This window comes from Gossypium hirsutum, chromosome D10 (assembly GCF_007990345.1).
Source record: "Gossypium hirsutum isolate 1008001.06 chromosome D10, Gossypium_hirsutum_v2.1, whole genome shotgun sequence".
Taxonomy (NCBI): domain Eukaryota; kingdom Viridiplantae; phylum Streptophyta; class Magnoliopsida; order Malvales; family Malvaceae; genus Gossypium; species Gossypium hirsutum.
In genome coordinates, this window is record NC_053446.1 from 62557883 (window position 1) to 62580914 (window position 23032).

The 23032-nt window shown below is 32.3% G+C and overlaps 1 protein-coding gene across 2 annotated transcripts; it reads right to left on the reverse strand.

Annotated features, from left to right (window-relative positions):
- Positions 1-10906: 10906 nt before the first annotated feature.
- Positions 10907-12984, reverse strand: LOC107930706 (ankyrin repeat-containing protein BDA1). Of its 2 annotated transcripts, XM_041103559.1 has the most exons (3): positions 12266-12941; positions 11997-12136; positions 10907-11887 (listed from the first exon to the last, which is right to left on the reverse strand). In XM_041103559.1, the coding sequence occupies exons 1-3, from the start codon at positions 12576-12578 to the stop codon at positions 10949-10951; spliced, it is 1392 nt and encodes a 463-aa protein (XP_040959493.1). In that variant the 5' UTR covers positions 12579-12941; the 3' UTR covers positions 10907-10948. The 2 variants fall into 2 exon arrangements, with proteins under 2 accessions (XP_040959493.1, XP_040959492.1); XM_041103558.1 differs by having other exon boundaries at positions 11997-12984.
- Between the last annotated feature and the right edge of the window lie 10048 nt (positions 12985-23032).

The window sequence follows — 23032 nt, forward strand, 5'->3', positions numbered from 1 at the left end:
GATTTTGCCTTCCTGTATTGACAGCGAAGCAGGTCGAAGACACAAACCTTGCCTCTCTCAGTTGTGATGGAGCTAGTTGAAGACAATAGATCTTGCCTTCCTGCATTGACAGCGAAGCAGGTCAAAGACACAAACCTTGCCTCTCTCGGTTGTGATGGAGCTGGTTGAAAACAAAAGATCTTGCATTCCTGCATTGACAGCGAAGCAGGTCGAAGACACAAACCTTGCCTCTCTCGGTTGTGATGGAGCTGGTTGAAGACAAAAGATCTTGCCTTCCTGCATTGACAGCGAAGCAGGTCGAAGACACAAACCTTACCTCTCTCGGTTGTGATGGAGCTGGTTGAAGACAAAAGATCTTGCCTTCCTGCATTGACAATGAAGCAGGTCAAAGACACAAACCTTGCCTCTCTCGGTTGTGATGGTGCTGGTTGAAGACAAAAGATCTTGGCTTCCTGCATTGACAGCGAAGCAGGTCGAAGACACAAACCTTGCCTCTCTCGGTTGTGATGGAGCTGGTTGAAGACAAAAGATCTTGCCTTCCTGCATTGACAGCGAAGCAGGTCGAAGACACAAACCTTACCTCTCTTGATTGTGATGGAGCTGGTTGAAGACAAAAGATCTTGCCTTCCTGCATTGACAGCGAAGCAGATCGAAGACACAAACCTTGCCTCTCTCGGTTGTAGTGGAGATGGTTGAAGACAACAGATCTTTCCTTCCTGCCTTGACAGCGAAGCAGATCGAAGACACCAGCCTTGCCTTCCTGTACTGACAGCGGAGCAGAATGAAGATAGCAGATCTTGCCTTCTTGTACTAACAGCGAAGCAGATCGAAGAAACCACAGTTTTCAATTCAAAAGATTGAAGCTACAACAGCGGATCTTACATTCCAAGCGGTGCAGCGGAACAGATTGAAGCTACAATGGCGGATCTCACTTCCCTGACATTGCAATCAAAAGATTGAGGCCACAACGGCGAATCTTATTTCCAGGCAGTGCAGTGGAACAGATTGAAGCTACAACAACAGATCTTACTTCCCTGACATTGCAATTAAGAAGATTGAAGCTACAACAGCGGATCTTACTTTCCTAGCGTTGCAGTGGAACAGATTGAAGCTACAACAGCGGATCTTACTTCCCTGACATTGCAATTAAGAAGATTGAAGCTACATCAGCAAATCTTACCTCTCAGGCGGTGCAGTGGAATAGATTAAAGCCACAACGGTGAATCTTGCCTTTCTGACATTGCGGTTAAAAAGATTAAAGCCATATCGGTGAATCTTGATTAAAGCTACAACAGCGAATCTTACGCCCCAAGCGATGCAGTGGAACAGATTAAAACCACATCGGTGAATCTTGCTTCCCCTACATTGCAGTTAAAAAGATTAAAGCCACATCGGTGAATCTTGATTAAAGCTACAACAGCGAATCTTACGCCCCAAGCGATGCAGTGGAACAGATTAAAGCCAAATTGGTGAATCTTGTTTCTCTGATATTGCAGTTAAAAAGATTAAAGCCACAATGACGAATCTTACTTTCCAAAAGTTACGAGTTACAAATCCTATCTCCCTGATATTACAGTGGAGTGGATCGAAGAACCAAAGTCTTATCCCCCTGAAGATGCAGTGGGGCAAATTGAAGGTACAAATCTTATCTCCCTGAAGTTGCAGTGGAGCAGATTGAAGCCGATAATCCTATCTCCCTGAAGTTGCAGAGGAGCGAATTAAAGTAGTAGATCTTATCTCCCTGAAGTTGCAGTGGAGCGGGTTAAAATGATTGATCTTATCTCTCTGAAGTTGCAGTAGAGCAGATCGCATCAGACCTTATTCCCTTAAAGTTGTAGTTGAAGCTACAAGTCTTATCTCCCTGACGTTGCAGTGGAGCAGACTAAAACCATGAATCTCGTCCCCCTAAAGTTGCAGCAGAGTGGATTGAAACTACAGGTCATATCTCTCTGAAATGCAGTGGAGTATATCGAAGCAATAAGACGCAGTGGATTGGAATGACTACCTAAAGAAGAAAAACATCAAAAGAAGTTAAGACTCGGTGAGACCGGTCAAATTTGGTCTTTCTTAGTCTTTGCTCTGTTCTCGTTACACGACAACGAGCAAATAGGGGCAGCTGTAGAAGCCCAAATTTACTCGGGCCCGCACCAATACCCACCTAAACTAACCCAATTACAACCCAAACCCAATCAGCCCAATTATCAAAACCCTAGCAGCCCACGAAGCCCAAAACATGAAACCCTAGTCTCTGCCTCTAGCGCCGCGCCCCTAACCTCAGCCACCTACCCTCTGCTCCACCTGCTCTCTGTCACCACTACCGCAGCCGTCTCCAACCTGCAAACAATAAAAGCAGAAACAGACAACACAAGAAAGAAAAGATATTTTTCTTTTCATTTTTCGGTTATAAAGCCGAAACAGATTGTAAAGTAAAGGGGGGAGTTTTTCTTTTATCACTGTAAAAGGGGGTTCTTTTTCTTTTCTTTCATATAACACATTCACAGAAATAAAAGAAAAAAAAAATCAAAGGTGATTTCCAAGTTTTGTTTCTGATTTCAACCTTTCCTTTTTATTTTTATCATTGTTTTTACTTTTTATTTTTATTTAACGAAAATATAAAAAAAAGAGAGAAAACTCACCGTCGCGGAGTTTCAAACGCCGATCCGGCGCTTCGTCGGCCGTCGGAGGTGGTGGCGGTGAGGTGAGCGTAACGGCGGCGCTAAGAGAACCCAAGGGTCGGGTTTTTGAGAGAAAAAGAAAGGTTTTGGATTTTTTTTAAAATCTGGTGGCTGAAATAGGGATTTTGGGAAAATTTGGGTTTAAATACCCTGAAGAAAACGACGTCGTTTTGCCCTTACGGGTCAGGTGCCAAAACGACGCCGTTTTGGCCCTGACCCGCGCGTGACCCGACCCATTACCAGGAGGATCCACGTGTTTTGTGACTAGGGTATAATTACTACCCTATTCCTTCCGCTTTGTTAATATTTTTTAATCAAGTTTTACATTTTTAAATTTTACCCCATAATTTTCTGAGATTTCAGTTCGGTCCCTATTCGAACGACGTCATTTTGGAAGAGAAGGGAAAATTTCCCTTTCGGTCCCTCCATGTTATTCGCGCATTCAGGGTAGTCCTTCCTTTTATTTTTTATTATTAATTCGCCCCGAAACTTCATCCTTAGGTTCAATTTAATCCTTTTTCTATTTTTTATTTCGAATTTGCCCGTTATTTTCGTTTTTATTTCGATTTAGTCCATGTTTTAGCAATTTTATTAGTATTATTATTATTATTATTATTATTATTATTAGTTTCATTTTCCTTTTATTTATTCGTTACTATTGTGTTAATATATATTAATTAGTTTTATATTATTTTAGCTTTATTTTTATTCCATATACATATATGCATATGCACGCACATTTTTTTTAGCTTATTTTTATATACATACAAACGCATTCTTTTATATTTTATAATTTATATATTTATGTCTATATACATCTATATACCTTTTTATTATTTTCTTATATCATATACGTACATACATGTATCTTTTATATTTATAATTTCCAAAATATGTATATATACACATATTTTTTAAAATGCATACTTGCTCGTACATACAAACTTTTTATAATGTACATACTTATATTCTATATATATTTTTGTATTTTATAACCTATATATATATGTATAAATACTTATATTTTTATATTTTATAATTCATATGTGTATATCTTTTATTTATTTTCTTCATTTATTTATTTATTTACATGTCCGTTATTATTATTTATTATGCTTTAGAATTTTTATTTGTTTATTGCTCGTTATTGTACATATGTGATTGATTTTATTTATATACATGTGACTTCTTATTTATTTATCTTTTGTTTTTGCTTGTATTATTTTTACTTACATCATTATCATTGTTATTCCATTACACCCATTTTTATTTAGATTTTAAGAAAGAAATTTTAAAAATATAAGTAATATTCGGTATTTTGGATCTTCGAGAGAATCGAACCCTAACGTATTGGGTTCCGACTTTCTTCGTTGAACTTAAATAATCGGGATGACTCTTTTAAAAATGATAAAAAGCTTGTTATCGGGAATTCAATATGTTGTGTCCTAACGCATTGGATGTGACGCGTTGTTTTCTCGAAACGAGGATTTTTCAAAACAAATGTAATATTCAATGTTTAATATTTTGATAAATTGTGCCCTAACGTATTGGGTTGCGATTTCTTCATTTGATTTAAACAATTGAATATTCTTTTAGACTTCATTACACGAATCTTTTCAAACTCAAGTTTTAAACGATATCGAGAATTAAAAAAGGATCGTGTCCTAACTTACTGGTCGTGATCCCTTTTTAACCTAAGATAGTTAAATATTTTTTAAATAAGCATTTTTCATTCGCGTATCGGGAATTCAAGATATTGTGTCCTAACTTACTGGATATGATTTTTTTTCTCGAATAACGTGAAATATGCCTATTTTCTTGAAAATTTTCAACGTTTTAATATAACGATCGTATTTTTAAAATTCTTCAAAGTTATCAATTTTCGACATTAAGACATTAAGTAATCAACTAGGTACTAATTTTGGGCGTATTGAGGGTGCTAATCCTCCCTCGTGCGTAACCGACTCCCAAACCCGTTTTTCTGAATTTCGTGGACCAAACTTGTTGTTTTAATAAAATCAAACCGTTTATTAAAAACAACCACTTTTCGAGGTAATCCAATCACACCTCATAAAAAAAGATTGGTGGCGACTCCCGTTTTCGTTTCATTTTTCAAAACCCAAGTCGACCCCGTTTTCATCAAAAAAATGGTGTCAACAATCAAGAAATATGTTTTTCATTTTTTTTAGTCGGTATTATAATCAAACACTTTGGAGGGTTCAAAGTGGCAGTGTATGTGGCTGTTATAATTAGCATTGTGGCTACTAAAAATGTGACACGAACAGGGCCTTCATCAAACCTGGAGTCAAAACACTTCTTGAGTTTTGTCATTTTGCAAAGCCAATTGCATGTGGCTAAACCTAGTTGGATTTAGCTTTCTTGCAAACAATGGCTTTAAGTTCATCATCTCCATCATAAATTCAATATGCCCTACAGAGGCTACTATGTGCAATGGGGTACCAAGAAAAGGAACATGATGAATACACTCTAAAACATATTGATCATTTTGAATCAACTCATATAAGACGTTAATATCTCCTTGTGCAACATTCTCATCGTCTCATCCATGGCATGGTGTGTGTGTGTTGGGGGCAGGGGATGAAATATGCAGGAACAGAAGACAATAAAGAAAAGGAAATAGAACCTTTATTTTGCAGAAACACATAAGTCCAAGCATAATTTTATACATGACTTAAATGATCTAATTTGAGAAAGTAAACATTTTGAAAGGACTCGTGAAATCTTAGACCAAACAAAAAGCAAGCCAAAAGGAGTGATGAAAGAACGCTTTAGCAGAATAAATGATTAAGGGTATATTGAAGTGTTTGATTTTTTTTTTCTTCCGTTTTGTAGCACATAATTAATTTGGGTTTAGGTTTGATATCAAAATCTCACTTGTTAAAAAATATACAATAATTTGGTTAAAAATATTTAATAATTATATTTATTTTTAATAATTTTTAAGATATTAATTAAATGATAACACGTCATACAAAAACTCTAAAACTAGATATATTTAATTGTATTATAAATATTATATCGTTATCTAGTTCACTAATGATATGCAAAATTATAATCCTCTATACATCAAATGATTTTTTTTCAAGATTACTTATAAATATATAATTAAGTGTATCAATATGGTTCACTTAAATACAAACATTATTTTTTACAGTTTTCTGGATTGAAGTGCACAATTTACCGATGAGATTTATGTTGGAAGGAATGGCATGCCAATTCGGTAAGTTCATTGGTTAGTTTCTGGAATATGATGCTAGTTCGGTAACAAGAGCTATTAAGAAGTATATGCGTATTAGAGAAAAAATGGATGTTCGGCGACCTTTGAAAAGAAAGAAGTGAATAGTTGTGGACCAAAACCGGCCGACTTATGCATTGTTTCAGTAGGAAAAAAAATTTCTATGTTGTTTCTTATGTGGGATGTTGGGGCATGGGGAAGGGTTTTGCCCAGTCAGATTGTCCTTAGAATCGCAGGAGGTGACCTTCGGATGGGACATATCGCTAAAAGCGGCGCCAAAGAAGGTGTTGTCGGAAGATAGCAGATGGTTGAGGGACGATAGTTCGGGAAGCAATCCGATAGGAATAGATATGGATGACAACAAAGGAGGAAGGAGTTTTGGTGATATCCAAGAGTATTGGTCTTATCAAATAAGGGGAGGGAAAGGAGGAGATTATCTAGCCGCAAAATCTAAGGCGAATTTACAATCCAACAAGGAATGCTTCAATTCGTTAAAGTAGTCAAGCCCAGATACAGGGCTTGAAAGTTATGGGCAAATGGAGTTGGGTTTGGACATGGAGGATATCCGAATTGAGATCGTGGATAGTAAGAAAATATGAAGAATGCATCAAATGAATTCGACTATTTCTAGCAAAATTCATTCAATGAATTTGAGAGTCCCTTCTAAAATATCGGCGACTGTTTTTAAGTAAATCGACTGAACACAATGAAAAGCCTCAGCTAGAATATCCATGAGCTGGAGCAACCACGGGATGTTAAACGTGTCAAATAATATGAGACATATTATGCCCCAACTTTTGTTTCTAATAGAGACAGATCCGTGCAAGACAAATGGAACGAGTTACTAAGATCAGTGGTGTGTCGTTGAAAGCATAAAAAATAACTTCTCCCTATGAAATAACGAAATGAATAGTATAAGGAAAGTAGGGTCAAATCCTCAGAGGCTGGATCACTACAATTTCTTGTTTCTCAAAATCCTGAGCATAGTTGTGCCCAAAAAAAACGTATGACCTGGGAAAAAAATAAAAAATAAAAATATGGACAAGTAGAAATTGAATAAATTGAAATTACAATTGTAAAAAAAACGGAGTTGAGGGAAGGGATTTTTCGATTTGAGGAACTCTAGCTTCCGATTATTTTGATCCTCCTTGGAATCAATCATAGGTTTTTAGGTGGTCCTTCTCATGGCCGAATAAGCTAGTTGTACTGGAAGAGGATGCCTACGACCACCAGCTCCACTTAGGGTTTTAGCCTTTAGTGGCTCATGTTTTTCGAAAAAAAACACAAATTTAATGGAATGAAATTTTACTAGAAAATAAAAGGAACAAAAAGCTAAGAACTTTAGGGGGAAGGAGTTTTTTACAGAAATGATGAGTGACTTTTCATGTCACTCCATCCCCTATTTATAGTACATAAAAAACTTAATTTGTTCCTATTTAAACTCTAGAAGATAAATAAATATATAATTTGAAATTAAATCTAAACAATATCATAATAATCCTAAAAATAAAATTCAAATTTAAATAAAGTCTTATGTTCATAAATCTCTTCTTTGAATTTTTACCCTAAATCTTTCACACTTTGTATTTTCGGCACCACTTCTTTCCTATTTCGCATGCTGACCCATTTTGTCTTTAAATTCACGCTTTTTTCCCTCAAATTTCCTTTTGCCTTCAACTTAGTCCCTACAAGTTAAAAAACCATAAACAACTCAAATTAATAGGATCATACTCAAAATATATATGTAATTAGTACATAAAAGTATGTCATTTTAGAGTATTATAAATCAGTCCAATACCTTTAATGACAGTGGAGTTTGAAGAACTGTCGCCTTGCCAAACACCACCAGGTGGGCTAAGAGCTTGGTAGGTTGCAGTTAGAAGGAGACTTAAAACACCTAGTTAGACATTACGGTCTTGGTCTGATATATTATCCATATCGTGAAAAATTACTAATGATGCTTTGGTCACATACTCGACGATTTGCTTCTCCAACTTATAATTAAAGTATGAAATTACCGGAATAGAGCAACCACTTAGAATAGTAATGCTTTCTTTGCTATTATGCCTTTGTGCAACATCGAGTGCTGTCGAACTATGTTGATTGGTGGCATGCTTAATCGCTTTGCAGTTTAATAGCAGTTTGACCATCTGTTGCATTAAGAATTAGAGATATAAAAAAGCTACAATCAATTAATCATATCCATGAAATATAAAAGAACTATGTAATGTTAATTATCAAAGCGGGTGAGTCAAACCTAGGGTTGGTTACTTCTAGGAGCAATATGTAGTGCAGTGTTCCATTTTTACCTTTCCTATTTACCACTTCCGAACAATAGTCTTTCTTCCTGAGTGTTGGAGTTAGGACTTGAAGAACGTCTAATCTATTGTTCTTTGTTGCAATATGCAAAGCGGTGCAATTCGCTGTTGTAACATCTATTGTTCTTCTCGGAGGTTTCGTATGTAGAAGTAAACAGTGTAAACTTTTGGCTTTGGTTGCTGTATAGTACTTCAGTTCAAGGTTAAGAGATTGTTTCTTCTGTTGATATTAGTTTTTGTATTATCCAAATTGAAGTATCCCTCTGATCACTGATATGTTCATAGTCAAAAGGTTAAACAAATGGCAGCCAGCTGTGTGAACAGATGAGAAAAGATTTAGTACTATAAATCAAGCATTAGAGTGATGATTGTAAAAGAGATGGATTTGCTTAAGTGGTAATATGCATATTATTTACTTATTATTTGAAGAATCACTTTTGTTCATTGCATTGTGTTTTTCTTGTTAAATTGTAGTAAATTACTCTCTCCATATATGTATAAAACTATCATTCATTTTAATTAATTATTGTTAAACCAAAAGCAGTAGTAAATAGATAGCTTTTCAAGTTAAATTAGTTTTTCAATTCAAATAAAAAGGTTAAAATTTTTAGCTTTTGAAAGCCACTTTGGGTATGAATTATAAAAGATAAATATATATTAAATTAAAATTTACAAATAATTTATATTAAGTATTTAAAATTTGTAGTTCACATATCACAAATTTCTTTTTTTTTTTTTTGAAATGAGATATCTCACAATATTAATAATGGATTACTGTAAATTATTTTATTATATTTGTCCTATAATCTCAATTGAATATTTATTAATACAAAAAAAACTGGCATTGTAGTAATAATAATACGTGAAAATAAAGATACTTTACATTTGAATTAATTATAAATTTTATTACAATTTAAACTTGTATATTTCATGTATCATAATACCATCAATGAATTTATATATTTCATGAATTTTATATATCATAATATTAATTATTTAATTAATTATTTTTAAACATTGTCAAACTTTTTAAATGTACTTTTTTTAATTAGCACACCATAATTTAAATCCAACAATGAACTAGTCCTTAATCTTGATTCTAATAAATTAACATTTAATATTTACTCATTGGTAGTGGTGTATCTAGAGGGCTGGTAGGGCCCGACCTCCTTAAAATGAATTTTTTTTATTTAAGTTCTTTAAATTTTTTAAAATGTTAAATTAATAAAAGTAAAATTATATTTTGACCCCCTAAAATTGATAAAATTATTATTTAATCCTTTAAAATTATAAAAATATAGGCTATTCAAATGAAGAAAATACATTTTTACTATCGAAAAAATTACAATTTAATTTCAATCTCCCTAAAAAAAAATCTTGACTTCACCTCTGCTAATTAGCTCAATTTAGTCATGATCCTATACAAATTATAAATTTCTTTTAATTTCTTTTATTTATTTCTTTTCTACAATTCTTTTCCCCTTTTCTCTTTTGTTCTTCTGGTTTCCTATTCATCGAAACCTTCTTACCTGTGAAATCTTCTTTTAATTAATTGAATGTAATTTTATTGGGTAAAAATATAACTTTCCTTCTTTGGGTTGTAGGATGGTTAAAAGATTCATTTAGAGATTTATTTACTTATTATGTTTATGGTGTAATTTACTAAGTGAATTATTATCTCTATGTCTATATAACTCATATGTTTTGATATATTGAAAACATGTACTCTCAATGTTATCGGCCGAACATTAATATTTTGGATACATGACTTATGTATGGCATGACTTCACTCACAATAGTGAAATCATAGTTCGATAAAAAGAGTAAATGATATTCTCTTACTATCATTGTATGTATTATGAAAAATGAAACATAATCATGGGTCTTTTTTTTGGAGGACAAATGGTTTTATCAGTATTAGAATGCATAATGATCATTTTAATTGTGGGAGATATAATGGTGATGAAATAAAAATGGATCGAATTAGGTTAACAGATTTAATATAAAGGGATCATTGATATCTATAAGGGTGACATGCATGATAAGGTCATTGGTCAAAAAAATTAATTCAATAGCTTTCGTAATAGTATATAATGGTGAGTTCACTCATGGTATTTTTGGTGGATTAACTTTATCACTAAATAACTATGGAATTAATAAATGAAGAGTTGGACTTCCAGACTCTTAATGTAATTTAGTTAATAATTAAAACTTTTAAATTGTATAATTAATTTATAATAAATAATATATAATTTAGTTAATTATTTTGTAGGTTAAAATGTATGGAAAATTACCCCTAATCAATAAATTTTTTATATTATTTAATTATTTATATTTTGAAAATTAAATTTATATCCTAAAATTAAAATACTATTATTGCTGCATAAAATTCTTTTTTTTTAAACTTAAATCATGTATGGCAAGCCTTAGGTGATTATATTTTAATGGAACTCACTAGTATTTTATAGGCCTATTAAAGGGTATACGTTGGACACGAGCTAAAAAAAAAAAAACCTCTCGACTACTAGTTAAGTTAAGAGAAACTATTATTATTTCAGCTAACCCCGTGATTCATTTGATTTTTTTTAATTCCATAAAAAATCAAGAACTCTATTCCTAATATATTAAAGATACATAAAGAGAATATGGATAATAAATAAGCATAATACAAATAGATTGGAATACAAAGTCTGCAAACATTAAGTGCTACAACGTTGACAACACTGTTTGAAGAAAAATCTACAAAGACAAAGAAAAAACCAACATCCCAAGGGGATAAGATAGAATTCCAATTCCGGCATCCCAATGGCAAGTGCTCCTTGAAAGACGACTTCCATAATACTGTATGAACAATATCCCATAACTATAATGGTTCCTTCCCAGAAATCATCCTTTACGAAAAGAAATAACCAGCATCCGTTAATTGCTAATAGTAACAGTATTGAGTCAGGATCAGCAGGAATTACTTGAAACAATTGTGAAGGAGTTAACCAACATCCCAAAATTGCAACACTTAGTTTTGACACCCGATCACTATAAAACATAACCAATGTTAAAACAAAAAACAATAGCGAAAATACTCCCATAACTTTAAATGCAAAATCTGTTGGGGCTATGAAAGATATCGATTGGTCGAAGCATATTGCGAAGAAAGCAAGTAGTACTTGAATTGTTTTCTTGAAACCATGGGGAAAAGGTTTCAGCAGGGCTAGTATTAGGAAAAAGGTTACCATGAACACAACATAGGTTGGAATATAGAAAAGAAGAAAATTAGCTAGATCAAGTACTGATTTCCCTGGTGATGAGGTGTCGTCACCCTGCGAAACACTACCAGGTGGGCTAAGAGTGGCTTGGTAGGTTCCAGTTAGAAGCAGCCCTAAAACTACTAGTAAGGCATTGCGGTCATCGCTTGATATATTATCCAAATCGTCAAAAATTATTGATGATGCTTTTGCGGCATACTTGACGATTTGTTTCTCCCACTTAGATTTAATGTTTGCAACTCCTGGAATAAAGCAACCACGCAGCATTCTGATGCTTTCTCTGTTATTGTGTTGTTCTGCAACACCCAGTGCGGTTAAATCGGATTGATTGGTGGCATGCTTATCAGCCTTGCTACTTAATAGTAGTTTAAGCATCTGTTTAATTGATAGTTTAAGATAAAAAAAAAACTACAATCAGTTAATCATGGGTATGGAGTACAAAAGAATCTATTTAATATTAATTATTAAAGCGCATGAGTCAAACCTGGGTTTGATTATTTCTAGCAGCTATGTGTAATGCAGTGTTGCCATCTTCGTCCTTTCTATTTACCTCTTCCCGATAATAGTCCTTCTTCTTAAGCATTCGAATTAAAATCTGAAGAACATCCAACCTTTTGTTTTCCGCTGCAATATGCAAACCACTGCGATTCTCAGTTGTAACATCTCGGATACAATCAGGACAAGCCTTCAAAAATGCTTCCAGCAGACTGTCATGGTTTCCAACTTTACAAATGTAGTGCAACGGAGTCTCACCATTCTTCCCTGTGACACGAACAAGATCTTTATCCATTTGTAGGAAACGAAGCACCATCTCTTTATGCCCCTTTTCCAATGCAAGGTGAATGGGGCTCAAACCTTGTTGGTTTAGCTTCCTAGCAAATGACGGCTTCAGCTTCATCATCTCCATTGCGAACCCGATGCACCCTTCATTTGCAGCTACATGTAAAGGAGTCTCGATAAACTCCACTTCATCGAAGCGCCTGAAAACATTTCCATCACTTTGAATCAATTTATACAATTCACTGACATCTCCCGTACGAGAAATTGTTCTGAAACTTTGGTCCATGTTTGAAACAAGGATCCAGTTTCACAATAGGAGACAAAAATTGAAAGGGTTAAAGGGCACTTAGAGGAATTAATTTAATTTACTTCCCTTGTGTGAGGAAGAAAGAGGAGGATGGTTTCCTTTATATAAGAAATGTATTTTTTTCAGTCCCGTCAAAAGGTGCTCATCTTCATGTTGGAGCTACGGTTCACTTTTAGTGTAAAACGTGGGAGAGGTTTCCACTTTCAAAGGTGCTTATATAAGAATTTATACTTTCATTTGGTTCTTATGACTTCTTCTTTTTCCTTTTTTTTTCTCAGTTCACAAAGGAATTTAATTTGTTTTGGCATTCTAATAAAAAATTCATCTAATCCTAAGGAGTAACACACGATATGTTATTGTAGAGCTTATGAGATGCATAGGATGGATGTTGTAACCTTTTTTCCGTTGTTAATGTTTAATTAACTCAAATTAATTTCTACCAAAAAAGAGAAATTGGAAAAAGAACAGAAAAATGAAAAGCATATCTAACTTTGACAGATCATATATTTTTAATAAACTTGAGCTTTTTTTCAAATGTTTTTCTAACTTTATATGTTATTATAGAATTTAATTTAGAACCCATTAAAACTTTGAGGGATGATATCTACCCATACTTATGTTAAGTATTTTATTGATTTAATACCACAGACCAGACCAACACTAATTCATAAATAAATTTATTAAAATGTCTTTTTATATACAAAAAAAAATTATATTTTATGAGGATATTTTTATCTTTTTATATGATAAAAAAATTGATAATAATAATGGTGCATAATAAATAATTAATTTTACTATTATAATCAAAACATCAATTTACTTTTATATGAATTTTTAAAAAGTATATTTGTTACATAATATTTTTCACTCATGGTGTTTCATAAAATTTTAAAGTAAATCTTAATATGATATTAATCTCTAATGTTAATCTAATATTTATCCTAATATTGTCGTCAGCACCAAGAAGAAGAAGAAAACAGAAACTCTATCGAATTTTGAAAAAATAAATCTAAAAGATTATTTAAAATTCTAATTAGGTATTAATTTCTTGGTATGTTAAAATCATGCTAGAAATGTGGATTCAATTATTTAAAAGATTATTGAAAGTCACTTAAGTTGTTAATAATTAAAATGAAATGATTTTTCTTTTATTAAAATGAAATTTTATGATTTATTTGAAAGTTGAGTTTAAGTTCAATGGTTTATAACGTAAATTATCTAATATCCATTGTATTTATTGTCACTAAATGAGCATTACAAGTTAAAATAAGTTAAAATCTCTAGTAGTAATTATTAATATTAAGTTTTGGTTTTTTTTCTATCTTTAATTTATCGGCACATATGGGAAAAATATAATTTTTAAATTCTTCTAATTTTTTAAAACTTGTTAATAATTAAAGAAAAAAATAAAAAGAATAGAGGTCAAATTGACAAATGTTGTAAAGGTTAAGGGGCTAAATCTATTATTGTATCTAGTTTTTTAACAGAGTTAAAGGAAAAATCAACAGAGATTGAAAAATAGTAAGATCAAATTTGAGCAAATAAAAGTAGAGTAACTAAATCCACACAAACCGAGAATCCAAGGACTATCCTTACAATTTAACCTAAAATATAAAAACTTAAATACATAAATATTATTTTAGTAATTTCTAAATAAATTAGCACTTTAATGTAACGGTGTTCAAATTTCGGTTAAAACCAAATTAATCGATCAAACCGATCTAATTCGGTTAATCAGTCGGTTAATTGATCTAATTCAGTCGGAGGTCGATTAATTATTTTTTGGAAGTTCGGTTATCGGTTAATTCGATTTGAAATCTGGTAATTAACCGAACTTAATAATTAATAATACAAATTATAAGTAATTTTAATTCAGTTAATTCGAATAATTCAATCAAATGAACCTTATTACTTTTTTTAATATATTTAATACTTATTTTAACCAAAAAAAATAAAAACATATAAATTTCGATTAACCTTTTTTAAAAAAATTTCCCTTAATTTTTCCTACAATCAGCCTATGCACGTATTTTTTTGATTTACTGGTAAATTAATCGTTAATATATCCTTTCCTTTCTTTAATCTTCCCCTATTTTCTTTTCATTTTCTTTCCTTTAATTATATTTATCCAAATATAGGGTTAATGTAGAATTTTTTATTTTATTTTAATTTTTACCATTATCCTTTATATTTTATCTTTAAAATTAAAAATTACATTTAATAAATAGTATAGTTATATTTCGAAATTAATTTTAAATGATATATAAATATATTTTAAATATCAATTTAAATTTAATTCTCTAAAACTTAACTTTTTAATATTTAATATTTCTTTTTTACCGAACAACCTTTAAGTATTGCACTCACACTCGTAAATAAATAATGGCCTGGTGTAATTAAGAAAGTTGAGAATGGGTTACTCCTCACCTGGTGGAATTGGCTACAATAATGAAGGAAAGAGAAAAACACTAAGGAATATCCGATAATTGGGAGGCAACGGCATAGCCTACACATACTATTTACTGTCGGTGGTAATGGATCAATTGCCTACTTTACACATATTTTGTTTTCTGCACTTTTTCTTGTCCCGCACTATTTGGATTTATGAGTAAAACCGATGCTACTTATTTTGTGCTATATTTTTCAGTTTTCATATGACGATCATCAAATTCATGCTTATCCAAAGCTGGTGTATGCAGAACGATAAAGCTAATCTTGACTGCTAGTCTTTCTTCTTTTTTACTTTTGAATACTCTTCTCTTGTTGCTGTCGTTGAAATATTGTTGGATTGTTGATATCTAGCTACTTTTTAATACCATTTAAATTTTTTAGTATAAATATTAAAATTATAACGATTTTAATTATTTAATTTAACCGAGTTATATAACTTGTCAATAGCTTTTATAGTTAAAAGAAAGTAGAATAATAAAATTTAGTTCAAAATTGGTGAAGTTATAAAATTAAAAATCAATTCAGAAATAAAAATCTCTTTTGTTCAATTACAATTGAATTGGTGTCACAAGTTAATTAGGCATTAAAATAAGTAATATTATTCAAAGGTATTTTTTATACTTTTTATGCAAAATTATCAATAAAAATATGAATATAATGGGATTTGAAGTAAGACTCGTCTACAAATGAATTCAAAATTTTTACTCGATTCGATTGAATACATACCCCTAAATATTACACCTTTTGAATCTTCATGTTGGTGAACATAAAAAGGAGAAGTTATCCTTTGTGTGTATGTGTGCTAATTAAGTGCTCTTTATTTCCTTTGAAAACAAAGTTTGTTTTTATTTTGATAGAAATGAAAATAAAGAATACTGATATTTAGAATGCAAAAAATAAAATAAAATATTGTTTGAACATGTATAAATTAATATTGTACACATAAAATTTATATTGAATAATATTTAATACCAAGAAAAGTAGAAAAAATATGTTAAAATAATATTTTGGTGAATCAAATTTAATAATTAATTTATAGTTGATAGTTATATACAAAATGGATGATATAATATCTTCTGAAGTTTTCCCTTGGTTGACCATAAAAGGAGAAGTCATTGTTTTATGTTTTTTGGTATTTATTTGTGAGCCTTACAAATTATATATAATAATAGACCTTTTGAAGTCATCCTATTGTTGACCATAAAAGAAGTCATCCTCTTCTGTGTTTTGTTCCCTTTAATTCTGTGGCTAATTAAGTGCTCCTTATTTCCTTTCAAAACAAAGTTTTCTTTTCCTTTTTTATTTTTTTGGTAGAAATTAAAATAAAGATTATTGTAATTTAAAATCCAATTAAAATTACTATTTATTACGTGTAACATTTACATCGAATAAGTTTTACTACCAATAAAAAAGTAAAGATAATTGCTAATTTGAATCTTAACTTAATCGGTATTAATATGTAGGAAGAGATGGGTTGAAATATGTTAAATATGATTAATAAAGATAATTATTAAAATTACTATTTGTTCCCTTCTATAATTAATAAAGTTGTGGTAAAAATTGGCTACAACAATGAAGGAGAAAAACACTAAGGAATATCCAATAATTGGGAGGCAATGTTATTTACTGTCAGTGGTGATGGATCAATTGCCTGCAGGTATTTTGTTTTCTTCGCTTTTTCTTGTTCTGTATTATTTGGATTTGTAAGTAAAAGGAATACTACTTATTGATCCCACTCACTCAATAATTTGTTATATATTATTAATAATTCATATACTCAATTATGTAGTTTAAATCAATAAAAGTACGTTCCATTTTTTTTTAAGAAGAAGAAGAAAATAGCACTAAGCAATTACATCAAACCAATCAAACATGTGTAAAGACATTACTCTCGAATTGAAAAATTTCTTGTACTGAATTTGGGATCTACAAATAACAACGCAATTCATCTATTATTCTTAACTGTATAGTTAAAATGAATAAAAACTCTATTATTTTAAAAAATTATTTACTTAATGTCATTTTAGTAATTAAATGAATATCTAAAGGGTATTTTAGTCGATTCAATTTTTTTTTCTAACCCCGTGCTTTTACATATATTATAAATTTTTAAATTTCATAAGATATATTTAAAAAAATAATGAAATATGTAATATTTTTTTAATAAGACTTGCTAAATTAAAAAATATATAGTCAATACAACAAAGACAAATCAACACAACAATGGCTTTAGGCCCGACAGTAATAGAATATTATGATACATTGACAATTGATATTGTCACAACTCAAGCACGACATATCTGGAGTGATTGCAAACATTTAATATGATATGAAAATTAGCCCTGGATGGTCCAAAGCAGGGAGAAAAAATCGACAAAAGAATATTAGGGGTATCGAAAATGAGATTATATAGATTTGTTCATGTCATGGTATAATATAAAAAATATTTGGTATTGATAGATTGTATAAAATAATTGTTTAGATCAAGAATCAGATCAAAGTGGAGTTAATCGAGAAAAAGTTAAAATTGTTGATTAGTCCCTAAAGAATCAACTTGTTTGGTGTTTTGATTAGGTAAGTTCATATGATATTTATTTACTTAGGTTGTTATGTTTTTTTTTTAATTTTTATATGCATGTTTGACTGTGAATTAATTAGTTGTGAATTGTTATGAAAGACTAGAATTGAATTGAATTGAAATGTGACCTTTTTATGTGTAAAAGATGTCTGTGTTAACTTAGTAAATGTTAGGATATGATTGACATGGCAATAGGATCTTGTGCATGCTTCTACGAGATTTATTCAAATGTTATTGATGTTCTCGAGGCTATGGTGACAGCTTTGAAGGAAGATATCGATGAGCTTAAGGGGGAGCTCAAGACTTTCAAGGCTGCCTTGAGTAATGAAATGTTGGCTTTAAAGTCGAAGCAACAAGCAATGGATGTGACCAAACCGAAAGCGTTTAAGGGGGCAAGGTCCACAAGTGAAGTGAACAACTTTCTTTGAGCCATAGAGTAATACTTCCGTGTGATGAGCATCAAGGACAATGCCATAAAGGTAAATACTGTTGCTATGTATTTTACTGACGTTGCTTTGTTATAATGGCGACGTAGGTCCACAGATGTGAGATGCGGTAGGATTGAGATTGGGACTTGGGAGGAGTTCTAAAATGAGTTCAAAGCACAATTTTATCCAGAGTATGCCGAGGATGAGGCTTGGGCAAAGTTGTGTCGGCTTACGCAACGAGGCACAGTTAGGGAGTATGTGTGGGAGTTTAGTAAACCCATACTACCCATACTCCAGATTTCTGATTTAAGTGAGAAGGAAGCATTTTCTCCTTCACGGATAGGTTGAAATTATGGCCAAAGCAAGAGTTACAATGTCGAGGAGTTCAAGAACTTACCAACGCCATGATGGCAGCGGAGTCCTTAGTGGAACATGTTCCGAGAAGAGACATGTTTGAATCTTTCAAGCCCAATGGGAGAGGCAATGGTAGGAACCATGAGGTAGATGAAAAGAGATATAGTGATGATGGCAATAGTAGTAGTAAAAACGGTGGTAATAGAAAATCACGAAATAGGAAGTGGAAACCTAATAGCCCAAATAAAAAGAGGAGAAAGTTGAGATGCTAACTTTGTAAATGACCACATATGAATAAGGACTACCTAAAGGTATCTTCGTTTTTGGCTATCAAGAAGAATGATGAGCCGGAGGTAGCAAAATCTATTAAGAAAAAAACATCGAAGGTCAATTCGATGGTGCTCATTCCTAAGAAAAGGGATGGTAGAGAAGGGTTGATGTTCGTAGACATTAACATTGCAGGTCAGAAGAGGACTCCTCTTATTGATACGGAAGCATTGGACTTGTTCATATCGAAAAAGGCTGTGAAGAAACTTGGTCTCTCGATTAGAAAATCGAATAAAAAGACCAAGATGGTAAATTCCAAGGATGCCTCAACTATGGGAGTAGTTTGTAATGTGGAGCTACAAATCGACGAATGGAAAGGTAATGAAGAATTTGAGGTAATTGATTATTATGCCGGTGCATCGTGATATGAAAGTTGGGACAAAGGTATTGTCGTCAATCCAACTAGTTGAGGATGTTTTGTATGGAAGGAACATTGACTTGATAAAACAAAATTTTACAAAAGCCACTTTGGAAGTGTTAGTGGCGCAAGAGATCGATATGAAGCCTGTAGTGTCAATTGTGGAGCTGACACCTTTAGGAAAGATGGGTTGTGCATCGGGCTTCGAGGAAAAATGAATGATACAGAAACAGAAAGGATGAGTAAATGCTCTGAGTAAGGTACATTGCGAACACTTTGATAGTGTTTTGAATTCTGACTTGTTGGCTTACCAAAATTGTAAGAGCCCATTAAAAGTTCATAAGCAAAGAGGCCGTTGGATTGTAGGCGATACGAAGCTAAGATGTGAGAATAAAAAAGATTCAAAAGGGAGCAAGTTAAAATTGGGGCAAATAAAAGCGGAAACTTCTTGCCAACGAGATGTACCAATGAGTGCAACGGTTCAAGTTAAGAGGTGACGGAAGAAGCCAAGACACAACGAGGGTGTTGTGAGAATGGGTAGGGGAGAATGTCACGGGCCAAAGTGTGAAACCTATGACCATGGCACAAGATGTACCCCATGGAGGTCTATTGATAAGATGTGGATCATTTAACCCACAAGAACTGGCCAGATTTAAAGAACTATTGGAGAAGCTTATTAGATTGAAGCCTGGTTGGCCTAATAAAGAAGATATGGCAATATAGGCTATATTTAGTAAATATGGGAATCATATATTGTAGATCTGATTTGATATGATGTAATCTTGTAAATCCCTAAAATCAAAGGATAGACTAATCTCGCCTGTCGATATAATTTGGTCTTGATTGTAAATTTTGGGGGAGCTTAACTATAAATAGAGAATTTCCCCCTCATTTGTAAATCATCCATTGTTTCACTATTCTTAAGAGTAATAGAATATTGAAAGCATTTACTCAAACACCTCTCGTGCATTTTTTTTGTGGCTTTCTGTCGTTCTTTGCGACTTTTTGGCATAAATTGTTTCAGCTATACAAATTGGTGCCTTGGAGGAATTTTAAAGGAATCCTCACTTGTGTTTAGGCTAACTTAGGCGAGTTTGGACAAATGGATTGCCTAAAGCTGCACGAATTGTGAGACGAAAGATCTAGCCCAGTGACACTTGGACATAGTATTAAATTAGTAGTCAATTTAGGACATTGGAGTCCAATCTGCCTTTCAAGGTCAAGTCCAACTCTGTCTCATTTGTGTTTTTACAAATGATCTAGTTGTTTTTTGACATGCAGATATTGAACAGGCTAGGATAATTGTGTCAATATTGGAGTGGTTCTGAATTATTCAAGCCATAAAATCAATAAGAGGAAGTCAAATGTTTTTTTTTCTTTAGAGGGTTGAAGATGAGATAAAAGATCGAATTTGTGAGGTACATGGGTTTTAAAGAGTATCAGACTTTGGAACTTATTTGGGTGTGCCCTTATTTCATTGAAGGGTAACTAACAGCTCCTTGAGACTTGTGGTGGATAAGGTTCAAGCTAAGCTGCAATGCTGGGATGTAACACCCTTTACCCGTGTTCCTTACCGAAACAGAGTATGAGGTATTATTAGAACTCAAACACTTATATTTTTTTTATAAAAATTTCAGCAACATTTCTGCTTATTTTTACATAAAACCCCCTACAAATTTCCAAAGATAATTTCAAACAACTTCAATATTTCCAACCAATTATAGTTATACGTTCAGGCATAATTTATTCATTAATAAACACCAACATATTAAATCGAACAATACTATATATATACATATTTATACCACATTACATAAAGTCATCTATACTTGCCATATTTCAAAAGTGTTAATTGCCAAAATACCAAAAAGTTGATGATAGTATGGATGATTTCCTGACTTCGTCCAAGTTCTGAGCTGGCTGATGTCACTATAATCAGGGAAAATAAACACGAGTAAGCATATAGCTTAGTAAGTAAACATATGAAAAATAAATAAATTCCTCACATGATTACAAAGTAACATAATTTTAACCACACATAAATTTCATTGTTTGCTCAACTTCCAGCAAGCTATTTTTCTGCGTCACCATCACCAATTTATTTTTATCTAGAGCTAAAGGGATCAAAATTAAGTTATGTAATTTTTTACAAAAACTAGACTCACATACCTTTTTACCATAAAATTTTTAGAATTTTTTCTTTAGCCAATTAGTACAGTTTATTCTTTAAACCTTCCCCTGTTTCATTGCCCGACAGTTCTGACATCTCCTTACTTAAATTTACTTATCTCTCTGTAAAAAATTTAAAAAATGTTCTTGTTTCTTTATCTTAAAAATATACTCATTAAGGAATTCAAGCATGTAAATTTCAAGCCATAATTATTTTTGTACAATTTTTGGTGATTTTCCAAAAATGGAATAGGGGATTTCGAAATCAATCTAACTCTATCTCAATAAAATTTAAATATCCCCAAATATACAATCCTTTGATTGCTCTATTTCTTTCATATGAAAATAGACTCATTCAGCTTCAATTTCATATATTACTCAACCTCTAATTCATTTTCCACCATTTACGGTGATTTTTCAAAATTTCCCAACTGTTGTTATACAAAACTGTTTTACATTTAAATTTGCTCTTTTGAAGTTTTGGTATTTCCTTTCACCTTACACATGGGATGATTAAATATTGAACCCAATATTCCTCACATAACCTTGTCCACCATATATAAATATTCACCTTTCCAATTTTCCCGTTGAACACTCGGAATATTATCCGTTATCGGTGGATTCAGCACTTAGAAACCACCAGTGATTCGGGGAATCAGCACTTAGCAACCCCTTTCACATTCAAAAATACGGTGGAATCAGCACTTAGCAACCCCTTTCACATTTACGATACGGTGGGATCAGCACTTAGCAACCACCAATAATTCAGGGAATCAGCACTTAGCAACCCCCTTCACATTTAAAATACGGTGGAATCAGCACTTAGCAACCACCAATGATTCGGGGAATCAGTACTTAGCAACCCCCTTTATATTCAATGTACTCCGGCCTCTTCCGAGTGTTCAACCGAAAACCGTGTTTTTCAACACTTTACCACCTTTCCCAACTTAACCACATTTTTAGGATCTTTGTCAAGTAATTATTTTATATTCAATTAAATCTCAACAAATATTATCTAATATCAAAATAATGCATTAATTCACATGTTTACTTACCTCGGTGCAAAATATCGTAATTTTGTAATTTACTCCACTATCTTCTCTTTTCCCCGTTTGAGGTAGTCTTCTCGTCTTTCTTGATTATGAGCTTGAGAAAGTGAAGAAACCCTAGCTATGATGTCTTCCAAGTTTTGGCAACAACTTAATGAAGATGTACACCATTTTTCCATCTTTTTCCCATTTTAATTCTATTTATTTACTAATGACTAAAATGCCCCCATTTAAAAAAATCTATTTCACCCATTTCTTATGTCTATTTTTGTCCATCAATTAACTAATGGTCTAATTAACACATAAGGACCCCCAATTTATAATTTCATAACAATTAGACACTTCTAACATGTAGAACTCAACTTTTGCACTTTTTACAATTTAGTCCTTTTGACTAAATTAAGTGCCCAAACGTCGAAATTTTCACGAAATATTTTCGTAAAATTGTATACCATAAAAATATAATAATTATATTTTCCCTCGTCGGATTTGTGGTCCCGAAACCACTGTTTCGATTAGGCCTAAAATCGGGCTGTTATATGGGAAGCTAGACAATTAATCTTTAGCAAGAAGAGTTACTCTAGCTCAATTGGATCTACTTTAAATTCCCAGCTATTTCTTACAGTCCATGATGATTTTGAAAAAGATTTGTGAAGAGATTGAACGCATGGTTCAAAGCTTTATTTGGGGTTCCTCTAGCGAAGAGAAGAAGTTGGCCC